Source organism: Polyodon spathula, chromosome 7 (assembly GCF_017654505.1).
Source record: "Polyodon spathula isolate WHYD16114869_AA chromosome 7, ASM1765450v1, whole genome shotgun sequence".
NCBI lineage: Eukaryota > Metazoa > Chordata > Actinopteri > Acipenseriformes > Polyodontidae > Polyodon > Polyodon spathula.
Window position 1 is genome coordinate 16,284,967 of NC_054540.1, and position 13,637 is coordinate 16,298,603.

General features: G+C 37.0%; 1 protein-coding gene across 1 annotated transcript; it reads right to left on the reverse strand.

The window, feature by feature from the left end:
• Positions 1–1,940: 1,940 nt before the first annotated feature.
• On the reverse strand, positions 1,941–13,565 carry LOC121318247 (rab GDP dissociation inhibitor beta-like). Its single transcript, XM_041254708.1, has 11 exons — positions 13,411–13,565; positions 10,843–10,950; positions 10,324–10,423; positions 9,280–9,414; positions 8,707–8,905; positions 8,354–8,485; positions 8,148–8,247; positions 3,677–3,848; positions 3,139–3,283; positions 2,923–2,977; positions 1,941–2,339 (listed from the first exon to the last, which is right to left on the reverse strand). Exons 1-11 carry the CDS (start codon positions 13,453–13,455, stop codon positions 2,187–2,189), a joined length of 1,344 nt encoding a protein of 447 aa, XP_041110642.1. The 5' UTR covers positions 13,456–13,565; the 3' UTR covers positions 1,941–2,186.
• Between the last annotated feature and the right edge of the window lie 72 nt (positions 13,566–13,637).

Sequence of the window (13,637 nt, forward strand, 5' to 3'; positions counted from 1 at the left end):
CTTTAGCCTGCAGGGGACTTGCATAACCATAGATAGGTCATGCACTGTAGTACATTTAAATGTGTGTTTTAGAAATTCAAAGTGAACTGCAAGGCCCGTCCTTAAATTACACAATAAATCATTTTAAGGCTTCGCATGGGACAGCACATCTGTGCCTAATGTATCCTGCCTTTGGGGAAAGAAATGTAGAATGTTTTGCTTCTGGGAGTCATGAATTGCATGCGTACAAGCTACAGCTTGCATTCTTAGTACACACAGTAATACTTTTTTTTCAGCTGTGTGACCGATAATGTTGGGCAAACTCACGTAACCCAGGGCATACAGATCCACTTGAGCAAGTTTTTACTGAGGTTTTTCCACAAAGTTTGTTCTTCACATGCTGCTCCATATCCACTCAGCTCATGGACACGCTGGGCTGCCTATCTCTTATGTAGAAAGGTACACTGGGTGGATTGACAACCTCTCTCTGTGAATTAATTATGTATTTACTACAGATTAGTGCTAAAAAAATAGGCAACAGCAGACACTTTACCATTTACAATAGTTGTCTGCTCTAATCCTTCCTTCAATCCAGGCATCAAAGTAAACTAATACAAATAAGTTTTTCTGAATTCAATTATCTAGAAAGATATATTAGGGTACATGTCAGGGTTATTTTTCTATAGAAACTGCATAATTACCAATAAAATATATTTGTTGTTTTGTCATTCATGCCCCCCTATTCTTGTGGTATGTAATTATTCATATATTATGCGGTTTTATATTTCATCCATGTATCTATCTATTACTGTTCAGATAAGTTCATACATAGTTATGACATGACAGAATTCTGACCCAATTGTTAAGCATACAATAAAAAAATACTTTTAATTGTATCATCACTTGTTGATTTATAAGCAAGTTTAAAATAAAAAACTAATCTTATAAAAAGAAAAAAAAAATTAAAACCTGGAAGATTACCTAATGTAAGGCAAAAGGTAATGGTGTAGGTGTGTTTTTGTTAAAACCGTTTAAAAAACAGATATTGAATGAGTTTTCGCAATATAGTGAGAATATACTGCATGTGACTCTGGCCTTTTTAATCCACAGCCTCACTTCAGCCTTCAGGGGAAACAGTTTATCATTATATGCTTCAACTCCAGTCAGTCTGTATATTTATTATATGGTCTGTCTTACTATAGTAAAGGGAAAAAAATCTCAACCAGACAACAAAGAAAACAGACAAACAAAAATTAAAAAAAAAACAGCTTGACTTTTCAGAAATGTAACTTTACTTTGCAGTACAGAAATCATTTTGTGCCTTAGAAGCATCGTTTGTAAATTTGTCAATACTATACAAGGCTGTCATATCAATACTGCATTGCAGTTTGGTCCATTCAAATTAGTTAAGTATACATAGAATACAGTCACAGCTTGCCTGCTTTTTTTTTTGTTTTATTTGTTTAAAAAGAAAAGAAAATGACCCTTGGGTACAATGTTTACCAAATGCTGCGAAGAGTTTAAAATTCAGTTTAAGTATAATGCTGTGTCCTGCACTTTAATTTGTATACTTATTTGGCTACAATAGATCAGGATACAGCACCTCTAACAGACCAACAATTAAGAAAAAGGATTCAGAGGCTAGAGGAGATACTGTCCAATAATGTATTTATCTATTTTTCTTAAATTAGATAGTAATTTGGCAGCCTATTTTCAATACATAGCTTTGCCCCTCAAATGCTTTACTCAGTTACCAAACAGTAAAGTAATAATTTACTTCCACCCTCCTACTGTTATCCTCTGTTAACACTTACCTACACATGGAAATGGTATCATTCAAGTTTTGAACAGGACTTCTGTTTTAATTTTTTTTTTTTAAACTTAATACTTAAATTACCACATGTATATTAAATCAACATCTGATAAGTTTGGCATATTTGGACAGCCCCCCCCCCCCCCCCCCCCCCCCCCCCCCCCAATTTGTCAAACAAATGTATACGTGATGGTCAAAAAAAAGATGATGGGCTTTAACCTATAATCAGTGCAAAGCTGTGATTATAAAAAGCAGGCCCCACAATACAAATGTATGCAGTGTTCATTAACTTCCTTAATGGCAACATGATGCCATGTAATTGTAATGTTGAAATCAGCCAATATATTTATGTAATGGTCTTTTGATATATTGGGAGTGATTTTTTATTTTAATTTTACTGCTCCGTATCACCAAAGATGTCACTCTTCTTGCGCTTCATTTCTTCGAAGTCAAACTCTGTGCCCATCATCCTCTTGTAGATGTCTTTGATGTCATCACAAGTGGTCTCAAAATGAGTTGTAGCATCATAAGCACGGGAAATAAAGATCTGTTAAAACAAGTACGAATTTGAGAAATACAAAAAAAGGTAAAAATGCCTGTAGAACCAACCAAGTGAAAGCTATAAAGAGTGTTTAAATAATAGAAATGGACTTCGAAATGGACTGCATTCGTTTTGCTACAAAGTACTTAAATTCCTAGAATTAAGTTGTGCCTGAGAAATCAATATGCTTAATTAAAAAAAGGACCCCAAAATATTGCAGCTGACATTTATTCACTTTTAAAATGTGCTTTATACTTCAGATTATTACATAACTCTACAGTACCTGTGACTACTGTAATTCAATTTGTTAAAAATATATTTTAGGAGAGAACGTCTCCCGAAACATAACATCTGACTTTCCAGGCAAAAGGCAACACTACATTCATACAGTAATAAAACCATGCCATCTTGAGCAGTTTGGTGCACAATGTATACATTCACAGAAATTAAGATTGCACTCTGGAATTGTTGTTCAACATAAGTGTAGAATCTTGTCGAAATGTTAATGAACTATTTTTGCCACAAACTAACAAAGTAAACCATCCTGACCAACAATTTTACAGGTGGAAAAAGAGACCCCCACACTAACCTGGCTCTCTGTTCCTAAGTCAGTAGGAGCAAACTGGTCGCTGATGCTGACGAACCTAGAAACAAAATTTGAGACTGCATTAAAAATGTGCTTTAATATTCAAGATATATGCTATAGATTACAGTTACATACTGTGAGTTTAAAATTCCACTAAGTTGGTCCCATCCAAGTGCAGAATGAAACTTTACCTATCATTTAAAAAAACAAAACACATACTTCTGTTCAACTGGCTCAAGAAGGTCCAAAGCAGGTTTGATCTCTTTCTCTGGGTCATTGGTTTCCACTGTAGTGCTGACAATGGCAATATATTTTCCCTGTGCTGCTACATTGTGTGCATAGGAAATCATGCAGACATAGATATCTATAGAGACAAAAAAAAACATAATAAAAAATGACAAACTGTTAGGAAATCAAACACTTAGATTCAGATCAATATGCTACAAAATGTTGCTAACTATACCTAAATACATTCTTTGCTTGGAATATTTCCTACGTATTGCTGCTTAAAACAGTGTTCAGTCCCCACTATATAGACAGATGAGTTGATAAAATGACAGCTCCTGCACATACCAAAAGCCTCCACAACCTCATTATTGAAAACAGACAATTTCCAGAAAAACATATATAATGTGCCTATCAGTAACAGCATGAAAGACTAACACAAAAACCTACTTACCAAATGAAACCAATAGAGTTCAAACCTCTGCAATTGAAGGCTACAACTTGCTTTATGGTGACACACAGAGCAACCTACCAGATTTCCTGTTTACTTGGTTCTGTGGAATGATGATCTGGCACGAGTTGGCATCACTTGTGTTCTTGATTGGATGGCTCATGATACAGATAACTCTGATCACCTGTCCTGCTTTTGTCACACGGTCAGACACATAGCTTGGATCACAGATCAGCTGCTTACAGCGGGCAACCTGTCAAAAGACGTACATCAAAAAGATCAACTTTAACTCTAGTTTGTACCTTCACAACTGAGGGCACTTTCACACCTAGTTCACTTGCAAACAAAATAATTTTTTCCAGTTTAGGTTCGGTTCGATTCGATTCAGACCAGGAAAATTCAATCTAACATGAATTTATTTGTAAATGATTTCAAGTTTGTTTGTTTAGTCCACTTGCTGCTACACGCGGACCAGAATTCTACTGGTTTCACACTGCACCTTTACAAACGCGCTCAGTTCTCTGTAGAAAAACATTTTCCATCATGCAGAATACAGGTACTGTTTGTGCTGTGCTCTTGCTTATCCTGGGCATTATTTGGTGCTTTTTAAGCGCTCGCAAAACACAGCAAAAATATTTTGTGTTTTTGTATGTTGTTTCTAGTTGTTCCTGGATGTATACATCAGCCCATACTTCAAGCAAAGCTTTTGTTTCAGCAGTACTCCAAGTCATCCCTCGACAAGACACTTTCCAAGTAGTCTGTGAAACGTGTTTGAGTGAAAACATGTTTGCACTTCTACAGTTTGGTTCGCTGTTTGGAGCAGTTCATTTCCAAGTGAACCCGAATGCATTTGCTTTCGCAATGCAAAAAGTTTTGGGGAAGCAATGTCGCAAACGTACCGAGTTTGCTTTCAAATGAACTGAGACCACCTTTTCTAGTGGCCATTTGGTTTGATTCGCATCCCGGTGCGATTATGTCACTGTCAGAGGTTTCACATGGATGAGGCAGAAAGTACAGACGAAAGTAGTCTGGACCAATCTAGTGACGAGGAAGTAAATAATTTCTCTTACCGAAGACTCTGAGGAATCTGAGGAATCTGAGGAAAGCGACCACAAACCAGACGCGCATCGGTGAGTGCAGATGCTTTCACAAAACTCCCATTTACTGTGGTAAATAAGAGATATCAAGGGAGTACTACCTTAAGGACTGCACTGGAGTTTTTTCAACTTTTTTTCGCAAACGCTTTGTTCACTGAAATTGTAAATGAAACCAACAGATATGCGAATGTAAAACTAACAGGACCGCTGTGTCATAATTCTATTTGGAACTCCTGGAAACCTGTTACGTTACCAGAGATGAAGGCATTTTTTAGTGTTCTGCAAAATATGGGACTGAATGTAAAAACGGACATAAAAGAATATTTCTCAGAGGAATGGGCCGACAGAATGCAGTTTTTCAAAGATGTATTCAAGAGATCACGTTTCTTGCAGATCTTTTGGATGCTACATCTTTGCCTTCCCCCCACCCAGGTGCCTCAGGCTGCTTTTGTTAGCAGAAGACAAAAAGTCAGGAATGTGGTCAGCTACATAGACACAAAATGCCATGACCTATTTATCTCAGGTAGAGACAGTTGCATTGATGAGAGCACTGTTGGCTTCAAAGGAAGGATTATCTTCAAGGGCTATAATCCTCAGAAGCCTATCAAGTGGGGGATGCGTGTGTTTGTTTTAGCTGACTGTGAAACTGGTTATGTTTCTGCTATTGTTCCTTACTTTGGTAGTCCAACAACAGACTCCCTGTTGAGACATGATATGCCATTTTCATCAAGAATTGTTCTTCACCTGTGTGAAACATTGCTGCAGACAACAAATGGACATAGCTTTCATTTGTTTACAGACAAATTTTACACAGGTTACAACCTGGCCACGTAACTGCTAAAAATAAAAATCCACCTTACTGGAACAGTAATGGCCAACAGAAGTGGATTGCCAGTACCAGTGAAGTAAGGGCTCAGACTAAAAAAAAAAAAAAAAAACGACAGTCTCATTCTGCAAGGACAACAAGGTCATGGTGCTAGGATGGAAGGACAAAAGACTAGTGCTCATGATGAGTACCTTCCATGGCAGTGACTGTGAGAAGGTACAGCGCACTATCAAGAGAGGAGCAATTGAACAGCTGAACAAGCCTTCAGTTATCTGTAATTACACCAGCAAGATGGGTGCAGTGGACCGGGCGGATCACTACTGTGCCAGCTATGCTTTCACAAGAAAGTCTCTGAAGAAGTGGAGGAAGATGTTCTTTTGGCTGCTGGAAGTAGCAACTGCTCCCTGGGCCGGATGAGATCCTCCCTGGGCCGGATGAGATCCTCCCTGGGCCGGATGAGATCCTCCCAGTAGTACTCAAAGAAATGAAAGAAGTAATTTACAAACCGCCTAACTAACTTGCTTGATTTTTTTGAGGATGCAACATCCATAATGGATAATTGCAAAGCATATGACATGGTTTATTTAGATTTCCAGAAAGCTTTTGACAAAGTCCCGCACAAAAGATTAATTCTCAAACTGAACGCAGTTGGGATTCAAGGAAACACATGTACATGGATTAGGGAGTGGTTAACATGTAGAAAACAGAAAGTACTGATTAGAGGAAAAACCTCAGAATGGAGTGTGGTAACCAGCGGTGTACCACAGGGATCAGTATTAGGTCCTCTGCTATTCCTAATCTACATTAATGATTTAGATTCTGGTATAGTAAGCAAACTTGTTAAATTTGCAGACGACACAAAAGTAGGAGGAGTGGCAAACACTGTTGCAGCAGCAAAGGTCATTCAAAATGATCTAGACAAGATTCAGAACTGGGCAGACACATGGCAAATGACATTTAATAGAGAAAAGTGTAAGGTACTGCACGCAGGAAATAAAAATGTACATTATAAATATTATATGGGAGATATTGAAATTGGAGAAGGAATCTATGAAAAAGACCTAGGAGTTTTTGTTGACTCAGAAATGTCTTCATCTAGACAATGTGGGGAAGCTATAAAAAAGGCTAACAAGATGCTCGGATACATTGTGAAAAGTGTTGAATTGAAATCAAGGGAAGTAATGTTAAAACTGTACAATGCACTAGTAAGACCTCATCTTGAATATTGTGTTCAGTTCTGGTCACCTCGCTATAAAAAAGATATTGCTGCTCTAGAAAGAGTGCAAAGAAGAGCGCCCAGAATTATCCCGGGCTTAAAAGGCATGTCATATGCAGACAGGCTAAAAGAATTGAATCTGTTCAGTCTTGAACAAAGACGACTACGTGGCGACCTAATTCAAGCATTCAAAATTCTAAAAGGTATTGACAGTGTCGACCCAAGGGACTTTTTCAGCCTGAAAAAAGAAACAAGGACCAGGGGTCACAAATGGAGTTTAGAAAAAGGGGCATTCAGAACAGAAAATAGGAGACACTTTTTTACACAGAGAATTGTGAGGGTCTGGAATCAACTCCCCAGTAATGTTGTTGAAGCTGACACCCTGGGATCCTTCAAGAAGCTGCTTGATGAGATTTTGGGATCAATAAGCTACTAACAACCAAACGAGCAAGATGGGCCGAATGGCCTCCTCTCGTTTGTAAACTTTCTTATGTTCTTATGTTCTTAACAGTGCTATCATGTTCAATTTGATGTAGGTGGAATCAGGACAACTACCTGTTCGTCATAAAACCTTCATTACAGCCTTACTGATACAACTAGTGGGAGATATGTGCAACCCTAGCTCAAGAAAACGTGGCCATCCATCATCAACAGACATAGAAGAAAGGCTGAATGGAAAGCCACACTTCATTTCCAAAAATGAATCGAAGTGCACCAAAGTGTGCAGTGACAAAGACAAAAGGGGGGAGTAGAGAGACTGTATGGTTCTGCAAAACATGCTCAAGGCAGCCAGGGTTACAAAGATACCATTCCATGGACACATACAGATAATTTCTGTCAGTAAATGCCTTTTTTGTTTGCAAACCTTGCCTGGTGTAAACAGTTATAACATTGATGAAAAATAGTTTTTAGTTCATATTCTTTTTCTTTCTGTTTGTAGTAGTGTGTAATTGATTTGTAAAGTTTTGTACCTGTCTGATTATTCGAAAGGTAACATAAATCAAGCAAAAACTCAAACTTCGCTGATTATTTATTTATCTATCTATATCTATATATATATCTTTGTATAGGGTACCCTTTGGACTTGCACTTCTTTGTTACTTGTTTTAAGCAAATAAAGTCACTATTTCAATTTGAACAGCATGTGGTCTGAAATGCTATTTTATTCACAAAAATTAATTGGACCAGACCAGTCTGACAGCCACTGAATAAATGGACTGCAAAGGGTCAATGTATCTGGGGTTAAACAGGTACAAGGAATACTACACTGTACATGCAAGCTTTAGATATATTTTAAAAAAATAATATAAAACGGTGGGAATGGATTGTCTCCATATTTTGTAACCATATTTGACAAATCAAGACATACATAATCCTGCAACCACAATTTTTATGCTGAATTAAGCAATTTACCTCGCCTTCAGATTTTACTCCAACCACTTTTCCATTCTCCATAACAATTTCCTCAATGGGTTTGTTCAGCATGTAGGTACCTCCATAAATAGCACTTAATCTACAAGAGAGAAAAAGTTAATATTAGTAAAGTACAAGTCTAGGAATAGGGGTACGGCTCCTTGAGTCTTTTTAAATTTAGATGTATATATTACAACTAGTCTTACCTTGCAAATCCCTGTGGCAACTCTCCAAGACCATACAGAGGGTAAAGGTAAGGGCTTTTTCCATATCTAGCCAGAGACTCACTGTAAAGCTTAATCCTGTTGATAGACTCTAGGCATGGTTGGTCCAAGTAACTGTAGGCAATAAAACATAAGAAAACACCCATTAGCAACAGGCTTCTCAAACTTTTTTTATTTTATTTTCAAAAGCAGAAAATAATGCATGATCCATGTTATTTTATTTGTCAAAAGATGATAAAATACATTCACAATGAGTAACATTACTAAATGTAGTCAACTAAAATCTATGGTGATGTGATTGGTTAGTTTGGTGGTGGCAAAAATGAAATACTCACTCATCAGTCCTGTAAAGAGCAAGTGCATGACCTGTAAAGTCAATTACATCCTGGCCCAGGTCGAATTTCTTGTACACATCACGCATGGTTGACTTGTGAGGGTCAACACCTTCCAAGGTTTTGGGATCGTTCACGTCAAAGTTGGCAACAAAAACTAAAAATTTTCTGAATCGTCGCTTCTCAAATAACCCCATTAAACCTAGGAGAAATTAATTGTCATGCTAATAGGTCAATGTATAAACAACACTTCCAGCTCAAGGAAACTAATTTAAAGAAAAGCAAGCCCAGTTACTGAATCACTAAATATAGTATAGTGTGTGGGCTAATGAAATTAATAGAAGGAAAACTAAACAATACTTTGTTTGATTTTACCAATGTAATGATCATGGTATTTATTTGACCAAATTGTACATGTTCAACACAATACAGTGGCAAAACTCACTTTTACACAGCTTCTGTTGTTTTGAGAACGTTCCTAATAAAATAGTTTGTCTCCATATGTTGGTGTAAATGTATGTATCGAGAGGGTTATTGGGCTACTATAAACCACGAAGAAGTGTAATGCATACTTACTGGATGCCAAGGCCTCTGTTTCAGTGGATGGGACTTTATAAATTTTCCCTCCCTTGTACACAAAGCTTCCCTCAATCACCTTGAAGTCAAGGTAACGGGTCACTTCAGTAAAGAGCAGCATCTTTACAAGCTGACCTGGAACAAAGATTTTGGAATTCTTAACCCAGACTGGTAGTATTACAAATTATATGGAAATCAAAAGTAACATGTTTTGGCTATGAACCCATCTTACAGTGTGCTACAACAGGAAGTGTGAATTATGCAGATGGATATGCTCATGTGTAACAGCTTGCATCCCTATTACCTAGTACATCATCTCCAAATCCAGATCTGTACCATTTGCACTGAAAACATACCCAACACAGTTCTGGATCAGCTGATCGACACTTTAGTACAAGCCTCAGGGTTAAACTGATAATTTCTTCTTTGAATATGAAAAATGACACCGAGTTGGGAACAGGAGAGTAAGAGGAATGCTGCATTCATGTACTGCTCTCTACTGTTTCAAAATAAAAACGAACTTAAATAGTTTAGACAAGCGGTTCTATCCAGACTTATCACCAAAACATTTGTCTAATTTAATGAGAACAGATTATAAGAATACTACCTCTATATTAAAATAGTGAACTTTAACAGATTTGGTATGCAAGTTCCAAGACGTTTTTCTCCGATATAATATCAATGACAATATACACAACATTCAGCTAGGAAAACAAACACACAGCCCTAAGACATTTTAGGGGTTTATTTGACAAATTAAGGAACGCCCTAAATGTAAATAGCAGACAGTGATCACACATTACACTCCCTAAAGTAAATAATCATCACTACAGTTTACACTGAAGTGTATAAAATACTGAACAAGACTGCTTGGAATCTTGACGAGTGAGTGTACGATTTGGAAGCAGCATTGGTATTGCTGTAATGCAATTTTCTTTATCATCATGCCTAGATGGCTTCTGAGGTTACCATTTTTTTGGTCCCAATGCACACAGATGGTTTCCTGTTATAAAGTTGCAAACAAGTTTTAACAACTGTCCTCACCATTAGCCATAAGGAACTTGGGGACAAGATCCACATTCCAGTCTCTTCCCTTTCCCATGGATTCTGGTGGGGTACCAGGGATGTTGAATCTTTTGTAGAACTAGCAAAGAAAAAAAAAAAAAATCATTTTGTTTCAGTTCCTTTTTTTCACCAAGTTGTATCATGCAATTATTTTTCCATGTTTAGTTGCCTGTGTAAATTCTTAAAAGCACAGAAGAACAAAGTAATTGTTAGAACAATTTATTACTACTTGTTGCAGGTTTTGGTAGTTATATTCAAATGACCAGTCAATAATTAACTAACCCTAACCCATAAATCACTAGGAAACGTGGTGCAGGTATCAAAATAACTTCTCTTCAAACCATGTCATTGCTGGTTTTCAGTTTCTAAAATAAGTTTTACCCATTTCTAGGCATTTAACAGAAAGAAAGCAGCAACATAGTGGAAAGCCATGACGTCCTGGTTTCCTGGTTGAACTGTTGGCAGCCAGAGTTGAAGCACAGCATCATCAGTACTTACATCTTCCAAGGGTGTGATGGATGCACTGTCACCTCCATAGTAAGAGTTGCGGTCCATGTGCAGCACCTTTTTTCCATTCACAGACATTATACCTGAGAGGATGCATTCCTATGGGAAGGCAATCAAATAAGATTTTTTTTTTAAACTTAAAAGACTGTTGACAAACATTAATTATTTGGACTGAATTTACAAAAAAAAAAAAAAAAAAAAAAAAAAAAACCTTCAGATTCAAGTTGATCCTACTAAAATTAAGTGTTGAACCGCACAGCTAACGTCACGTGAATGAGTACACTCCTGCCAGGATTTTCAGAACCATCCTTTTTCAACAATTAATCTTTTTGATTTCAAGAAATGTGTTTTACAACTAAATAAATAAACCACTTTTTTTTTTTTTTTTTTTTATTAATCTCAAAATTTGCATTGGTGATGCTCCGTGTGGTGTATGTAACTGAATTCAGATCCAGAACAGGATTACACCTTTAACTTAAAGTGTCTGAACCAAGATTTTTACCAGCCTGTTAATATTTATCTTTCTTGGATTACACTGGGTGCAAAGTGCATGAGTCAGACCGTTCTTAGTTTCATGTGGTAAATCATGGACCCAACCAAAAAAAAAGAATAAAACCAAAGCAACTAATTCTGGCTAGATACATGAGATCCTTAAAGAGCAAAACCAAAATCCCTTTGTCAGTACATGTCAAAACCATTTTAAGTGAAAAGTGCACAATTGCCATGATTATGCTAACCTCAAGCCTGATGATCATCAGTCACAAACAATGGCAGATGGACAAGGGAGATGTCTTCATTAACCATTAAAATGCAGCAGCCCCAAGTGGACAAAGAGCTCAGCTTCTGCATTTGTCTTTCAATAGGAAAGCAATATTCAATTTTTTTGTAAGCATAGTTGTATTCCTTAAAATGCTGCCTTGTAATTTTGGTGGGCAACTATAAAATAACCTAAAACAACTACTATGTACATAAGACATTTCCAGTAAGTAATAGTAGTAGGTAATTCAATGAGGTTTACTTCTAGATTATTTATTTATTTGTTTATTACTTGATGTACAAAATATACTTTACCAACTATTGCAAAATTAGAGAATGTTTCAAATATGTTTAAATTTTGAAAGAATATTCTAGCATGAAAAAAATATGTTCATCCCAGATGACTCAAGGTAACAACAGACAGTGCCTGTCTTTGTGATAATCTACGGCACACTTGAACTCCACAAACCCTTTGGTCTTAAACTAGTGGGTGGTTTGGTTTCACAGCTCAATCATACCCTTACATAACTGGCCAGTCATACACGTTAGATACATTGCACTATTTCCATAACCATTTTAAAAATAAAACAGCTTTAGGTTGATGTGATGGAGCTATTACCCGCTGGGACAAGCCACAGATGGATTTTTTTTTTTTTTAGGTGGGGGGGCATTTTACAGTAGTTGGGAAGATACCTAGATTGCATAAACCACTGATCAAATCATTCCAATTCCCCAGTGCTGTAAAAAATCGAGTTTTGTGTATGCTGGCATAGTTTGATCACATCAACTCCTGAATACTGTTAAATTCAACATGAATATTTAAATGGAAATACTAGCCATTTTTCTGGCCCTTAAAAAAAGGTCCCTGTATTAAATGTGTACTGTATGTACTGCATAAAACTATGTTACATTTATGATTGATGTGCTGTATTCAGTAAACATAAATTGATACAGAAGTTAACGATTGTTCAAATACATTATAAAAAGCATGTGTGTTATAGGAGTGTCCTTTAATTCATGTTGCTTTCACTAATTTTACTGCAGTATTCGGTTTATTAGGATTACTGGTACGTGATGTGGCGTTTTACAAGTATATAAGAGAAATACACACTGTGCATAAAATTATCTGAATGTGAAAAAAAAATACAATGACAACTTATGAAGCCGTGATAATTGTTAGCATCAGCTGTGTTTAGCGTTAGACCTGTTTTTTTTTTGTTTGTTTTTTTAACACTGGCTATACTGTACAGTACACAATGCTATATATTGTCTGAAAGTAAATACGAAACAAATCCTGCCACCACCCAAAACCCGGCCTATCTAGCAGCAGCAAGCAAAGAAACACAAAAACCGATTTATTTCTTGTTTGCATTTCAGTATATGTTGATTTAAATTCGTACACATCTTTTCTTGTTTAAAAGTGCATGCAACAAAATTAATAAAGCAAACATTTCAGTTACTGTGCACGAGTTCAATAATAATATTGCCTCGTCCCTGCCTGCTGCCAGCAGAATCAGTCGAATTTAATTAACGTTAGCTACCCCTTTAGTCTGTTATAAAAGCAACGTTTACTGTGTAACTCCTTTACAATACTGTTTACAAACGAGTCCACGGGAGCTGTATAGCATGTTGCAGCCTGGAAGCTGGAGCTGGACTCAGCAGGAGAATAAAGGCCTGTGCCTGTGCCTCTGCCCAGGCCCCAGCCGGAGATAGGTATTACCGCTTCACGTTTAAACATAACTTGAATTTTTCATTTGCGAGCAACCCACGATTAACTGCCTTTTTGTTTTACTCTTTTCTCACCGTGAGTCCAGTTCCCAGGACAATAACATCATATTCTTCATTCATTTTTACTGTGCTTCCTTCTTTTTTTCTCCCTCTCGCAGTTACTCGTAATTCTGTAGAAAATGGAGAACAGCCGAGCTGGACGTGAAAGGCAGAAGTCTACGTCAAAGTGGTCCGCCCGACCGCATGGGAGGAGCCAGCATACTGTCAATCACAACCAGAGCCCCGTGTACTATTGAGAAAAA